The sequence below is a fragment of the Saccoglossus kowalevskii genome, chromosome 4 (genome assembly GCF_978046115.1).
Source record: "Saccoglossus kowalevskii chromosome 4, keSacKowa6.1, whole genome shotgun sequence".
Taxonomy (NCBI): Eukaryota; Metazoa; Hemichordata; class Enteropneusta; family Harrimaniidae; genus Saccoglossus; species Saccoglossus kowalevskii.
In genome coordinates, this window is record NC_140644.1 from 24,804,053 (window position 1) to 24,816,893 (window position 12,841).

Below are 12,841 nucleotides of genomic sequence, written 5' to 3' on the forward strand. Positions count from 1 at the left end.
TGTAGAGGGGGGTCAGAGCTTTATTTTGATGAGAAATATAGTGGTGATATTGAAACAAACCCAAGTCCTGGTAATATACAAAGACGTGAATTAACAAAGAAGTCAAGTTGTTTACTCAGATTTATGAATACAGTGTCTTGAGCACGTTTGCATGTATGAGACATAGTTTGGTTGCACTTGTATACTCTGAGATTTTGGACATGGGCCAATGGAAGTTTTTAGTTATCAGTACAATACTAGATTAAGGGAAATCTCTGGGCAAGGAAAAAACAAATCGATAGAAATGTGTCCCAAATAATTCTTTGACAATGTTATTTTCACAGCCCAGAACATAAACCTTTAAGAACTTTCTGCCAAAATATCCGTCAATACTGAAACTAAAGTGCAACTTCAGTGTAGATTCCGTTGTTCAACTAAGTTCAGCTAGTGATTTGCCAAATTGTTGGGTTTCAAGGAAAAGCCAGAACAAACTATCAAATGTTAGTGCTAGTATGGCAGTTTTGATATGTTAACACATTTAACAGCTTTTTTTTTCATTTAAGCAGAACTGATCTGACACCTGTTTTACAAAGACTGCAACCACTGTTCTCTGTGGACTACTTGATGCCTGGGACATTTTCACTTGCAGTTCCTCTTTCACAGTTTTCTATAATTGCAACATCAGAAAACATACCCCCGATCACTGTATGTAATGTTCTTGATCGCCACTTATCTGAGCTCGAAACATTGCCAAAGGTATGTCTGTTTTCAAAAATCGTTATATTTGAATATCACAATTTGGAATGTATTGAACTACTCAGCAAACGCATGTTTTCACAGTATATTATTAAACCCATACCATTATGGGTGAAGAGTTATTCCTGTATTGCCGCTATGTTTGAAATGGACATTGTCCTAAAGTGTCCCCAGACTTGAATGAGTGGCACCCTTTCCATTTTCAGTGCCGCCCGTATTTCCAGCATTACTTTGAAACACTCAATCACCATGAGAAAATATATTGTTCACCAGACTGAAGCCAGTCGGAAAAATGGGGCATCTCGAACATTGAATTAAGATGACAATTTTAACATGGTCAATCAAACATTCTGAAAATATTATTTCAGAAAGAGATGAATCAGTAACATTCCAAATTTAATCATCATTTCATTTTGGTGCATTTTTACAGGACCTTCCACAGATTATGGAAGTACTAGTGCAGTTTACAACTAAAATAAGAAGTCATATAGACCACCCAGATAAGTAAGTTAGATACTCTTGATTTGAAATTATGCTATTCCACTATAAATCAAATATGCCACTATTATTATTATTATTATTGAATACGTTAATTTTTAAACGAGCATGTATAAATCCATAACTCAATCAACTTGTATCTGATCGTCTTCAAATTTGGGAATCTGATCAATCGCCTTGAAATGTCAACTAAGTTCAATTTTGTTGTAACTAGTGCAATATTTAAGATATGGGTACAATTTGAACAAACATGTGAAATTTTAGATAAAGAAATAAGCGGACATATTGAAATCATTTTTACTGCTGAAAATGAGAACCAGGTGTTATTAATACGCTCTCCAAGATCTGTCAATTATATAAGTGTAGTAAACTGATCTGCTGTTACTAGCCATTGCTTTAGGGTGACATTGTAGTGAGATTCAAACTCTGTCAAGAACCGTAATTCTTTGAAAGCAGGCCTTTTTTGAAAATAACAAACTGTCATTCTTATAATCTCATGTTTGCTCTCACAAGCCTGATTGTCTGAACTGTCTGACCCGTTCGTGTATTGACAAAAAAATAGAAGTTGATACTTGGCAAGAAGCCCATCCGAGTCTTCAAAATAAATGAGTTCATAAAAGAGGCACATCCGTCACTAAAGGACAGTGCCCCTATCTCTGAACTTCGCCTACCTGACGCCAGAGCCAACAAAAAACAGTATTCATAGTGACATAATTCATGTCAGCCTTATCCATAGGCTCGAAGGGGGTGTCGTATCGCCGCTAGAACCAAATACAAGTCCCAGTCTGGAGGTTTCATTAGCCCTTTGGTGCACCACCTCTTCAAGCAAAAAGACATAAATAGTTGCGAGACAAAACGGGCACAAAATCGACCAATATCCAAGAATTGTTGATATAGAAGATATCGGCGATCTCGCTAATAGAGGAACGGAGATGATCAATCTCTCTTTCATGACACTATCTGGTGCCGTCCGACTGTGCCAGAAGCGAGGAACTTGGATAAGTCTCCTGAAAAGCCTTACGCTTGCATGAATTTGTCGACAGCCTCCAAGCGTGAAGATAGGAAGCAGATCTATTGTCAATGGATCTTTATTCAGTGATGAAACATAAACGTCAAAAAACACTTCTCACTAAGATGAGACTGAAAAGTGCCGTGCATGACTGGCACGCGACCAACTAGAAATTTGAAACAATGTAACAACGCTCTGGCACCAACTTGGACGAATAACATATCAATGTACTCGTCAAGCGTTATTGCACACGTAAACAGACAAATATAGGTTTTCACAACTGATTTTGAGATATGATCTTTGACGAATAAATGTCCTGTATAGTCGATACCGCACACGGAAAAGGGTATCTGCTTCGTGAACTCGGAAAGTAGGAAGTGGAGCGGGGATCGGTTTGAAATACATACCACACATTTATTGAGTTCTATGTTCACATATTGGCAAATGGATATAATCCAGTAGCGTTTGTGTATACTGGTTGTGGTTGCATTTGGTCCTGCATGTTGTAAACGTCGGTGGGTATCACATATTACCGCTGACGTGAAAGCATGTTTACCTGGTAGTACATTTGGATGAATACTATCTTTGGGAAGATATGTGTTCTGGAGTCGGCCTCCTGCTTGTAGAATCCCTTCATCATCAAGAAATAACTTGAGTTGATTACAGAGTGGTCCAACTTGTTTCGTCCGAGTAGTGAATGTGTTGAACAGCTTTCAACCACCTGTACTCAGCGTCGTTGATCTCGGACGCAGTGGGTGCATCTCCATAGCGACTAGAACTGCTCAATTGCCATTGAGTTAGCTTAACTTTAATATTGTAAACAAAACGTAGGACGCAGTGGGTGCGTTTTCATAGCGACTAGAACTGCTCAATTGCCATTGAGTTAGCTTAACTTTAATATTGTAAACAAAATGTAGTACAAGAGCCGTAATTCGTAATAAATGAGAGATCTCGATAATTATTGACTTGAAATATATTATCAATACTATATCCAACTTGGTGCAGAAATTGTCAGTATTCACTGGAGTATCACACATATTTGTAGTGGGTAGTATGTCGCCGAATTCTGTTTGCAGCAAAGTTGGCTTAGTGACAGTTGACATATAATGTATCACAGTTTCACAGAACAACCTCCTATCAACTCGAGTTGTGGTAATGTCAATGCTTGTTTACCAATGGGAGTGACACATGTCTTCACAATAACAAGTGTAGATTCGTGTTCAGGAGCCAAGTATACTGAAACACCGTAAGCACATTTTGAGGCGTCTGTGAATACATGAATTTCGACATTCTGAGGAATTTAAAGTACTTTATGTGGAATTTTGCTGTTCTTTGTTACTTGATAGAGATCCGTTGTGATGTCTTGCCACTGTCGGAGAAATTTAGAATCGATGGCTTGGTCCCAATCATTGTTGTTTAACCATAGAGCTTGAATAAGTAATTTTGCTAGTACATGAACCAGAGAATACAATCCCAATGGATTGTATAAGCTCACACTGTAAGAGGTGACGTCTCATTTAGTAGTAAACTTTCCAAAATCGGGAAAGTTCATTTTCTTTACTTGCAGATAATCAGAACTGGAATTCAATATAATAACGAGAAACTGTTTGTTTGTCATTTGAACGGCCGTTGATTTTCGTAGTTTGTTTTAAGAGGGGGTCATTTGTACTCCATGATCTTAAGTTAAACTTACGTATAGCAAGCATTTCCATGGATTGTTCGTAAAACTGCAAAGCTTGCATTGGTGTTGCACAGCCAGTAACCACGTCGTCCACATATAAATTCTTTTGCAAATGAATTGCAGTAGGATAATCGGAGTATGAATCGGTCAATTGTAGCAGTGTCGTGTTTAAAATAAAGGTGAACTGATTGTGCCTACTAATATTCCTTAAATTGGCATGTCTTCTACTAGCACTTACCCATGAAAATTGTCTCTCTATCCTGACCAAGCAAATGGCAGACGCTTCTTTGTTTCAATTTGTTTCAATTCAAATTTGATCCGGGTTGCCTGTAAATACATTCCATGTGTGAGGGACGTCTCGTAAACATGCGGACTTATCACTCAACATGTACTTTATTTCTTTATTATATACTATGTATTATGGAATTGTGTGCTAGTTAACACTTGGGTTGTGGCAAATTTAACACCTCTCTGAGGTGTGACTACTTTTGAAACCTGCCATTGTCTTCATTTAAACGGCGGCGCGTCACACAAGAATTCTGTGACCCTTCGGTGAACATGCACCCGTTACTAACTACACTTATAATTCTATGATTATTTAATCGCTGACCACGGGTTCATACTAATTTTACCGAAAGAAAAAACAATTTTCACATGTTATGCAGAGTGTGCTGGCTGGTCATGGCCGTTTATTAAATTATTGTGCTTTCACGTTTCCTGTGCAATTTCGTGAAGAGCAAACATCGATTCTATGCAAACGACTGAACGAATTTTTTGATACAGCATCATGCCAATCTTAACCAACCATGTACACATCATTTCATAACCATGCTAAATATTTGATTTTACTGTGATAAAACACAATTGAACATACGTTGTTATATTATAAGCAAACGCTACAAGCTATTGCATTACCCCTTGCATAGGGCTTTTTTGCTACTAGCAAACGATACATTTTACCACTCGCATATGCCGTTTTTACCACTAGCATATGGCATATTTTGCTACTTGCGACTCGCAACTTGGTACTTGCATACGGCACTATTTCTAGGTTGTACATACCTGATCATCTTGAAGTCTTCGATGAACCTCGCGATTTTTGCATAACTTTTGGCAATATCCATTTGAAAATCTGTGATTTTGTTAAAAGCATCATTGGAAGGATCTATCATGTCAATCACGTTTTCATCAGCTGCTATATCTAGAAGGAGCTTGATGTGAGCTTGAGAATTAGCAATTTCCCCGGGTTCCTCCATGGGTATTGTCGCCTTGAGTAGAATTATCATTGCCTTGTCCTGTTTGTTCCGTAAACTTTGTAATTTAACCATAGTTACAGAGTCGAAATAACGAAGTGGTGCAGACTGGTTGAGATAACTGACTTGAGAAATTCTGTAAAGCGAAGAGTCGTGTAACACGCAATAAATGTAAACAATACTGAATTGAAATAAATGATCATTAGAGCCCATCCCAACACAGTTCCTCTAACACTTGGTGCACTAGTAGAAAAGGTGGAAAAGCGTAAGGTCTATCAGATGGGCGCCTCACCCTTTGAGCAATGTATCCGTAATGAGAGTCAGCGAGAGATTCGTCGGATCTAGGGGCGCTCCTCTCTCCATGTTCAGAGCATCCTTCTACTAAGGGAGGGCCACAGAGACTTGGTCTGACAAGTGAACTCTTAACGTCAGGTTCTGCATGTGGGAACAAGCACCTCTGAATCGAACGAGGCAGGAGAGCTGCTGACAGAACTAGACAATGAACTCATACTGCCATTAAGGCACATCAGTTCGCGCATAGAAGCCGATACCGTCAAACAGAGTAGGCTGTTATTAACAGGTGTTCGAAATTAACTGAAAATCATAATAGGCCCGAAGGACTTATGTCAAATTAAAACTGTAGGTCCTTCTAGCTAACTATAGGCCATGATATTTAACAAACAAAGACTAAACGGATAATACAAGCTTGCAATTGCAAAACCTTTATTTACTAATTAATCAGATATATTATCTGCAGCCTCAAAGAGGTCATCGTCATCATCATTTCTTTCATCGTCACTAAACTCATCAAAATCTTCAGAAAAAACACTGTCATGATCACTGGCAGACTCTGAATCTGACATGCATTTTGCATCGTGTTCACAATCATTAGCGTCAGCCTCAGCTTCTACAAGGGTCAATTCTGCTGCACGACCTGCATCAGATAGTCGGGACTGTCTTGACTGTTTGAAGCTTGGTCTGCGTTTACCAGTTTGATTCCATAAATGAATTGCTGGAGTGGGATCAAAATTGACTATGTCTTGTGCACGTAATTTTATTCTCATAAGTTCAGTCATGGTATCAGACTTGAGTTGATTTCGGTAGTCTGTCTTCAGCAGTTTCATCTGGGAAAATCCTCTCTCGCATGCAGCAGAACTTGCAGGAAGGCTGAGCACCAAATCCACAAGATCTAGTAGATTGGGAACCTTTTCTCTGTACTTAATATTGATCTCTGCCCAAGTAATCTGGAAGACATTGTCACTGAAAATAAAAATGTGAAACAATTTATTCTTATGTCTGTCATGATCTGATTATATAAGAGCAGTAGTTTGACCTTAATATTATACAAATTTGCACATCTAGATTTGATAAAAGTTAATGTTAAATATCAGAAGAATATTAGTAACAGGCTTACTTTTGGTAGAGAACCTGCTTCAACAAGTTCCATTCAGAAAGAATATATGGCGTTTCAACACCCTGTTTATTGAGAACAGCTTTCCAGTGGTTGCTTAACTGACTCACAGCTTCATCACCAAAATCTGCAAACAAATGTATTTGAAAAATAAAAACCAGGGGCTGTACAATGTTTTGCATTTTATATTTAGTTGTGTAACAGAACAACAAATCTGAAAAACAAAATTAAATAAAAATACTAAGGTAATATTAATGTTAATTTATTAAAAGACTGGAAATCTGAAAGTGAAAACAACAACAACATGCATGCAAATAAATTAAATTAGTTCTTATACTGCCCACAATGTAATAGGAGATGTTGAAGCTCTGCAGTCATTATTTAAAAAAATGTGCTATTCAGATAGCAAGTATTCTGCATAGTTTTGGGATAAACTATACTACATCTGTAAATATATCATTATTGAAAAAGAAACACATTTCACCATTATTTCCAAAAATAAGGCACAAAGTTTTGAGCAGATGTCCGGCTGAACGAATTGCAGCATCTGGTCTCAGTTTAAATCACTTGAGACTAGCATATTCAAGGGATAACCATAATTGTATACATTTTTTACTAACAGAGATATTCTTGAGTAAACCAAGGATTACTCGTGGTAGCCGAATCATAAAAAATATTAACACTATTTAATTATGTAGATTTATAACAATGATTTATGATTTTCATACTATTTTTTTCATACTTTCATTATTGTGAATGTAAGTTACTAGAATACTGAAAATTGTTTTGTTAGATTTAGAGGTAAATTTATAGACACATCCTAAAAAGTAAAGAATGCGGATTTGAGTGGATAGCTTCTATTTTTGTACTGAAATGTCTATTCAATTTTTTTATCTCTAATATATCAATTGCAGCATTGTATCTTTGAAATGTACTACCGGTATGTAACAATTAAATGACATTGTGCCTGGATTTAAGACATTTATTTATTCAAAAGCATAAATAAAATATTCTTGTTTCAATAATTTGAGGTAGTACTTCTCATTCTTGAATGTATTATTACAATCCTATATTCAGCTATGGCCATATAATATTAAACAACTTAGGGGGTCAAATATTTTGCAGCATGATGGAGACCTTAAAATTATGTTTTAGGCCTATTTTTTGCCTCTACCAGGAATACTGAATCAGATAAGCCCAGTTTTTATTAATTGAAATAAAAGAGCTAAATTCGCTGAGCATTTTATTAAATTTTAAAAGAAATCTGACGAAAACTTTTCTAGATTTAGTAAGGAGAATAACGTATATTAACGAAAAATTAATCTTGGTATGTTTTTAAAATTGCCCAATGATGTGAAAAATACAGCACGAATTAGTATTTCATTGACCAATTGTTAAATTGAGATAATAAAAAAGATGATGAAACTTAAAAATCACAATGTATGCAGATTTTGTGTCACTTTTTTTACATAAAGTAACTCAGTAACCATACGTTTTTATTTTGAATTTAGCAATACTATAATGATTTCAAACTACATGGAAGGTTTTATGAAAATCTGGCGAACAATTTTCATGTTTCATAATATTAAAATATTATGCAGTTTGTGTGACATAGTGTTATTAAGTATAAAATCTATCTTCTAAGTTTTAATATTGTAACCCATTTCTCTATAAGCTTGGTAGGACTGATTGAAAGACCTTCCAAGCATAATGACTAACGTTCTGAAAATACTGTGCTTCTAATTGAAAATTTTTCTATATTGGATTCTATACTTACCACACTAACAAAACATATTTATTAATATTTCTTGCAGTGCAAAACCGCTGACTGAAATTTATGCCTTGTTGAAAGCGTCATACACCTTATTGTATAACATCATCGACAAATGGAGTTGCATGAATGAACATGGTTTAGTTATTCAGGCTTGTAATTTCTTTGCAACATGCTATGGTTGCATGATGAATAGTCGTCAATATACATCAACCAAAGAACAGAAAGCAAAGTCTGAGAAAATAAGCAAAGACGCTGGCGAGTACTACGAATCTATTGTGCAATATATTGCGACAACGTTGATGAGGATTCTACCAACGACCATCCAGTACAGACTTGAAGGCGAATTTGAGGTATTGTAATCTAATTATTTATATATAATTATAATTTGTGTGAAACTCTATCCAACTGTTGCAATTTCAAATTGTGTATTCAGGTTGTTATGTATTCATCGAAATCTTATCAGAGTTATTGCAGATTAGATGAAATGTTTGAAAACATTTGTTATAGATATGGAACGGTATGTTTTCTGTGAGGTTTTTTGATATGTCTGCAGATGAAACGTGGATTGAGAAATGTGTTGGTATTCTTCGAAAAAGAATTGATAAGGTAAGTTGTGAAATCAGATGGCTAAGAGGTAAACATAAGGATATACAGATATACAATTCACTTTTTTGAGCAAATTTCCTGAACTGTTTGACATTCATGGATCCATCATGTCAGATTGCATCAATTCTTTGAAATATGTTTGTGACAAAATAATAATATAATTGTTATATCCGATACTATTACACCTCATAGCAACTATGATACTGCCATTTTGTATGCTGACGACCATATACATACATTTGGCGGTTGATATATTTAGGTATTAATTTCTCTGCAGTCAAAGTAAAGTTCGGCTTCTGCGCTTGTGCAGACGTTACGATGATGAAACAGCTATTTGTGAAAAGAGAATAATCTGGATGTTGCCATTGAAAACTTGGGCAGAAGAGATCTTGCCATAGAGACATTTCGATATTTTTGTTTGTTTTTTTGGTTTAATAATACAAATATCCGTATATTGATCAGGGCCCAGGTCAATATTTCTATAATGTTCATTCAATTTAGGCAGAAGACAGAATAATTTTAGAATTGTATCAACCTCTTGCGAAATCCATAAAGTTCTATATATATATATATATATATATATATATATATATATATATATATATATATATATATATATATATATATATAAAGTTCTGTGCGATTGTTAAACATCATAGCATACACTGATATCCCATGTAATTGTTTCAGATACAGTCAAAAATAAAGCTTGAACTAATTTGTTCTGAAAGTATGATGAACACTGTCAGTCAAGTACGGGACGTATTGTGTGAATCAGCATTTGCTACAATAGACGAGATGTGCAAGGTAAAGTATTTTATACATTATGCCCTGAACCATTGATGATGGTGGAGTTTGTTGCTTGATCAATTTAGGAAGAAAAAGTGGGGGTGTAACTGGTTTATCCTTAGCGCAGCGCAGTGCGGGTACGGGTACGGGTATGGGTACTGGTACAGATACGGGTACAGGTACAAGTATAGTGATTTTTGATTTACGCATAAATAAAACGAAATTACATTAACGAACATGACTGATAACTTTTACTATAAAAACCTTAGCATCCCGTTGGCAGGCCAGTCACACTGGTTCTCACTACAAGAGGTTATGATCCCCCTGCCAAATGCTAAGGAAAACTGAAACAGATATATACATACCCGGTATTTACATAAAATATTGTCCACCTATGCGGATCTGTTGGTGCAAGGTTTTTATGAACGTATGCCCTTACTGACGTCAACCAATAGTATAGTATTTAGTATAATTTACTGCATTATGGGTGACTAATGATCTTTTTATTTGCACAAATTAGTTGTCAATTTTGAATATTTGAATGTATGTTGTGAAATATTTCAGACATCGTATTGCATGCATTTTTAATACATTTCTTTTATACAGAATAACAAAGAACGGTATTTCGAGCGTTTCATTGAAGTAATGCCAAAAACCAGCAACCTCGGAATGGTCCTGTCTCGTCTAATAGAGGTATGGTGGCCCCACACGAAGTCCGGATTACTGCAACATGTACTAACGTGGAAATTATTCATAGGATTGTTCAGAATATCAGGTATAGTTATCAAAAAGAGCTGTGAAATTATATATTCGAGCATAATTGCTAGACAATACAATAGAAAGTGAGCTCAGTTAGCGGACGTAATCAATATTTACAAACTTTATTAGCTCCGCTGTTGACAAAGTTGACACTGCGGAGCTGTTCATATTACTGATTGCCATCGTCGTCGTCAACTTTACAATTTCAACTGCTTCGAAACAGCCAGTCAGAATGTTTTCAAATTTGATATGCAAATACCTTGGATGGTTCTTTCTCAGATTTTATGTCAAAATCTCAAATTGATATTGCATATATAGATACTACATGTGGACCTTTCTCAGATTTGTTCATTTTGTGATGATATCTTCAATTCTTTAAATGAAATGTGCATTACTAACAGTGGAGCCATCTCAGCCGACAGGCTGCTTGTTTGTTAAACTTGCATTTTCTAGGGTACATGTAGTTGGTTACGTTTGATCGACTTCACTAAAATATATATATTTATATTTTAGATCCAGTTCAAGATTATGGAGGAATTCTGACTCATGATGCTCAAGGAAAATTGAAAGAAGCAAAAACACTATTTTCCAATTTGATCGAAAGCATACAAAATGGCAGTATTATAGTTGCTAACTTGGAATCAGTAACACAAAACAAATCCAAAGTTATCCAACTTTATAGAGCCACAAATCAAGCATGTGACTCCATTGAGGAAAATGTACATCAGTTGCGGAATGATATAGAAAAAGCAAACACAGTTCTTGCTATGACACGCAAGAAAATTAATTTGATACAGAACTTGATGGAAATGTGCTTGGTGATTACTTCAAAAGGTAAAGTATTGCATGTTATTGAATATAAGCAGTCCTAACGCAGTGCATTAATGGTGTAACTGAACGAAAACAAGTAGTATTGACAAACAACAGAACAAACTAAATAATTATTGTTCATTTTCCTTACATTTTTTTTAATAGTGAACATGTCGATAGTGCAAGGTAAAATGAATACCAATCTAGACAACTTGGAAATAAACGCTTTATACAGCGAAACGTCTGACGATAAAGGTCAGAATATTGTAATTACATTCTTTGACTTGCCGACAGACGTTGATGTCATACTTCAACCACTTCATGATGTACACAACAGTGGAATATTTCAGGATTTATGGATTGCTAAAGGACGATCCGTTTTGAAGGAGAACTTCCATGACCCTGACACATCGCCCCCGACTATTTCTAATATTGTTCAGTTGGTGTGGATTCCAGTTGTTGATCAAATTCAAGATATTTTGGAGAGAACAGAGAACGGAGAAATCAGTCTGAACATGGTGGACGAATTGTTTGGACGATATCGAAATCAGCCAGAAGCATTGCAGGAAGAATTCAGAATTCTTTCTGGAATACAACCCAATAGTGCTAGTCTCGAACGGCTAAATTCTAGTGCCATGCAAATATTTAACTATAACAAAATATTAAAGAAAGTGAAAGCAGCATCAATCCTTCGAAAACTAAAAGAAAGTTTTGGTTTGACGGGAGATTTCAGTGCAGTGGAAACAATGGAATCACTGGTTAGTGGTGGATGTTTGTATATGCAATATTTTTCTTGTTTTCAAATTTATAAAATAAACTAAGTCAGGATCTTTAATCAAACTATTTTATAATTATACCGTTTTCTGTATATACCCAGACATCAACTGATTTAAGAGAACAAACCCTTAGTTCTATTACCAATGAAGTTGTGAGAGCTGCTGAATCATTGTCATCATTGCCTGCTGAACATATATTTTGCCTGGAATCACTGATTCAATACAAAGAATTTGTTCTGTGGCTGAGAGATGAAATAAAAGGTTGGTATATGTAGAATGTAAATCTAAAACACCAAAGATTATATCAAAATCTCCATTCATGATTGTCACCTACCTGAATGTCATTAATTTCTTGTGTGATATGTTTATTGCAGATACACAACAGTTGAAAGTCTTTGTTGATTTGGCAATGATATCTGCTGGAGAAACTGACATGGAAGTTGATCGAGTAAAATGTTTTCATCAAGTCACCACTGGCTACTCATCTGTTATATTTGAATTAAAACAAGAATCTGGGCTGGACCATATCATTGACATATGTGAACCATTGAAACACACTCTCAATACTGATGCATCATTGCCAGACAAATTGGTTAGAAACAATTTGTTTATGACTTGTAAAATGACTATTGGTTGTAAGCAACTCGAATTAAGACATGTAAAATAATTTTGCCGTCAAGTGATGGCATGGGTAACATATTTATATATATATATATATATATATATATATATATATATAT

At 35.4% G+C, this 12,841-nt stretch overlaps 1 protein-coding gene across 1 annotated transcript; it reads right to left on the minus strand.

Moving 5' to 3' along the window:
- Positions 1–5,910: 5,910 nt before the first annotated feature.
- Positions 5,911–6,965, minus strand: LOC146747216 (zinc finger protein 862-like). Its single transcript, XM_085498340.1, has 3 exons — positions 6,932–6,965; positions 6,591–6,714; positions 5,911–6,436 (listed from the first exon to the last, which is right to left on the minus strand). The coding sequence occupies exons 1-3, from the start codon at positions 6,963–6,965 to the stop codon at positions 5,911–5,913; spliced, it is 684 nt and encodes a 227-aa protein (XP_085354466.1).
- Between the last annotated feature and the right edge of the window lie 5,876 nt (positions 6,966–12,841).

What these genes read in the sequence shown, in the direction of transcription:
- LOC146747216 (XM_085498340.1), bottom strand. Translation starts at nt 6,965, where the DNA reads ATGACTGCAGAGCTTCAACATCTCCTATTACATT. An exon ending in TCAACATCTCCTATTACATT is followed by an intron (nt 6,715 to 6,931) that starts GTGGGCAGTATA and finishes ATTTGTTTGCAG; the next exon opens with ATTTTGGTGATGAAGCTGTG. An exon ending in AAGCAGGTTCTCTACCAAAA is followed by an intron (nt 6,437 to 6,590) that starts GTAAGCCTGTTA and finishes TTTTATTTTCAG; the next exon opens with TGACAATGTCTTCCAGATTA.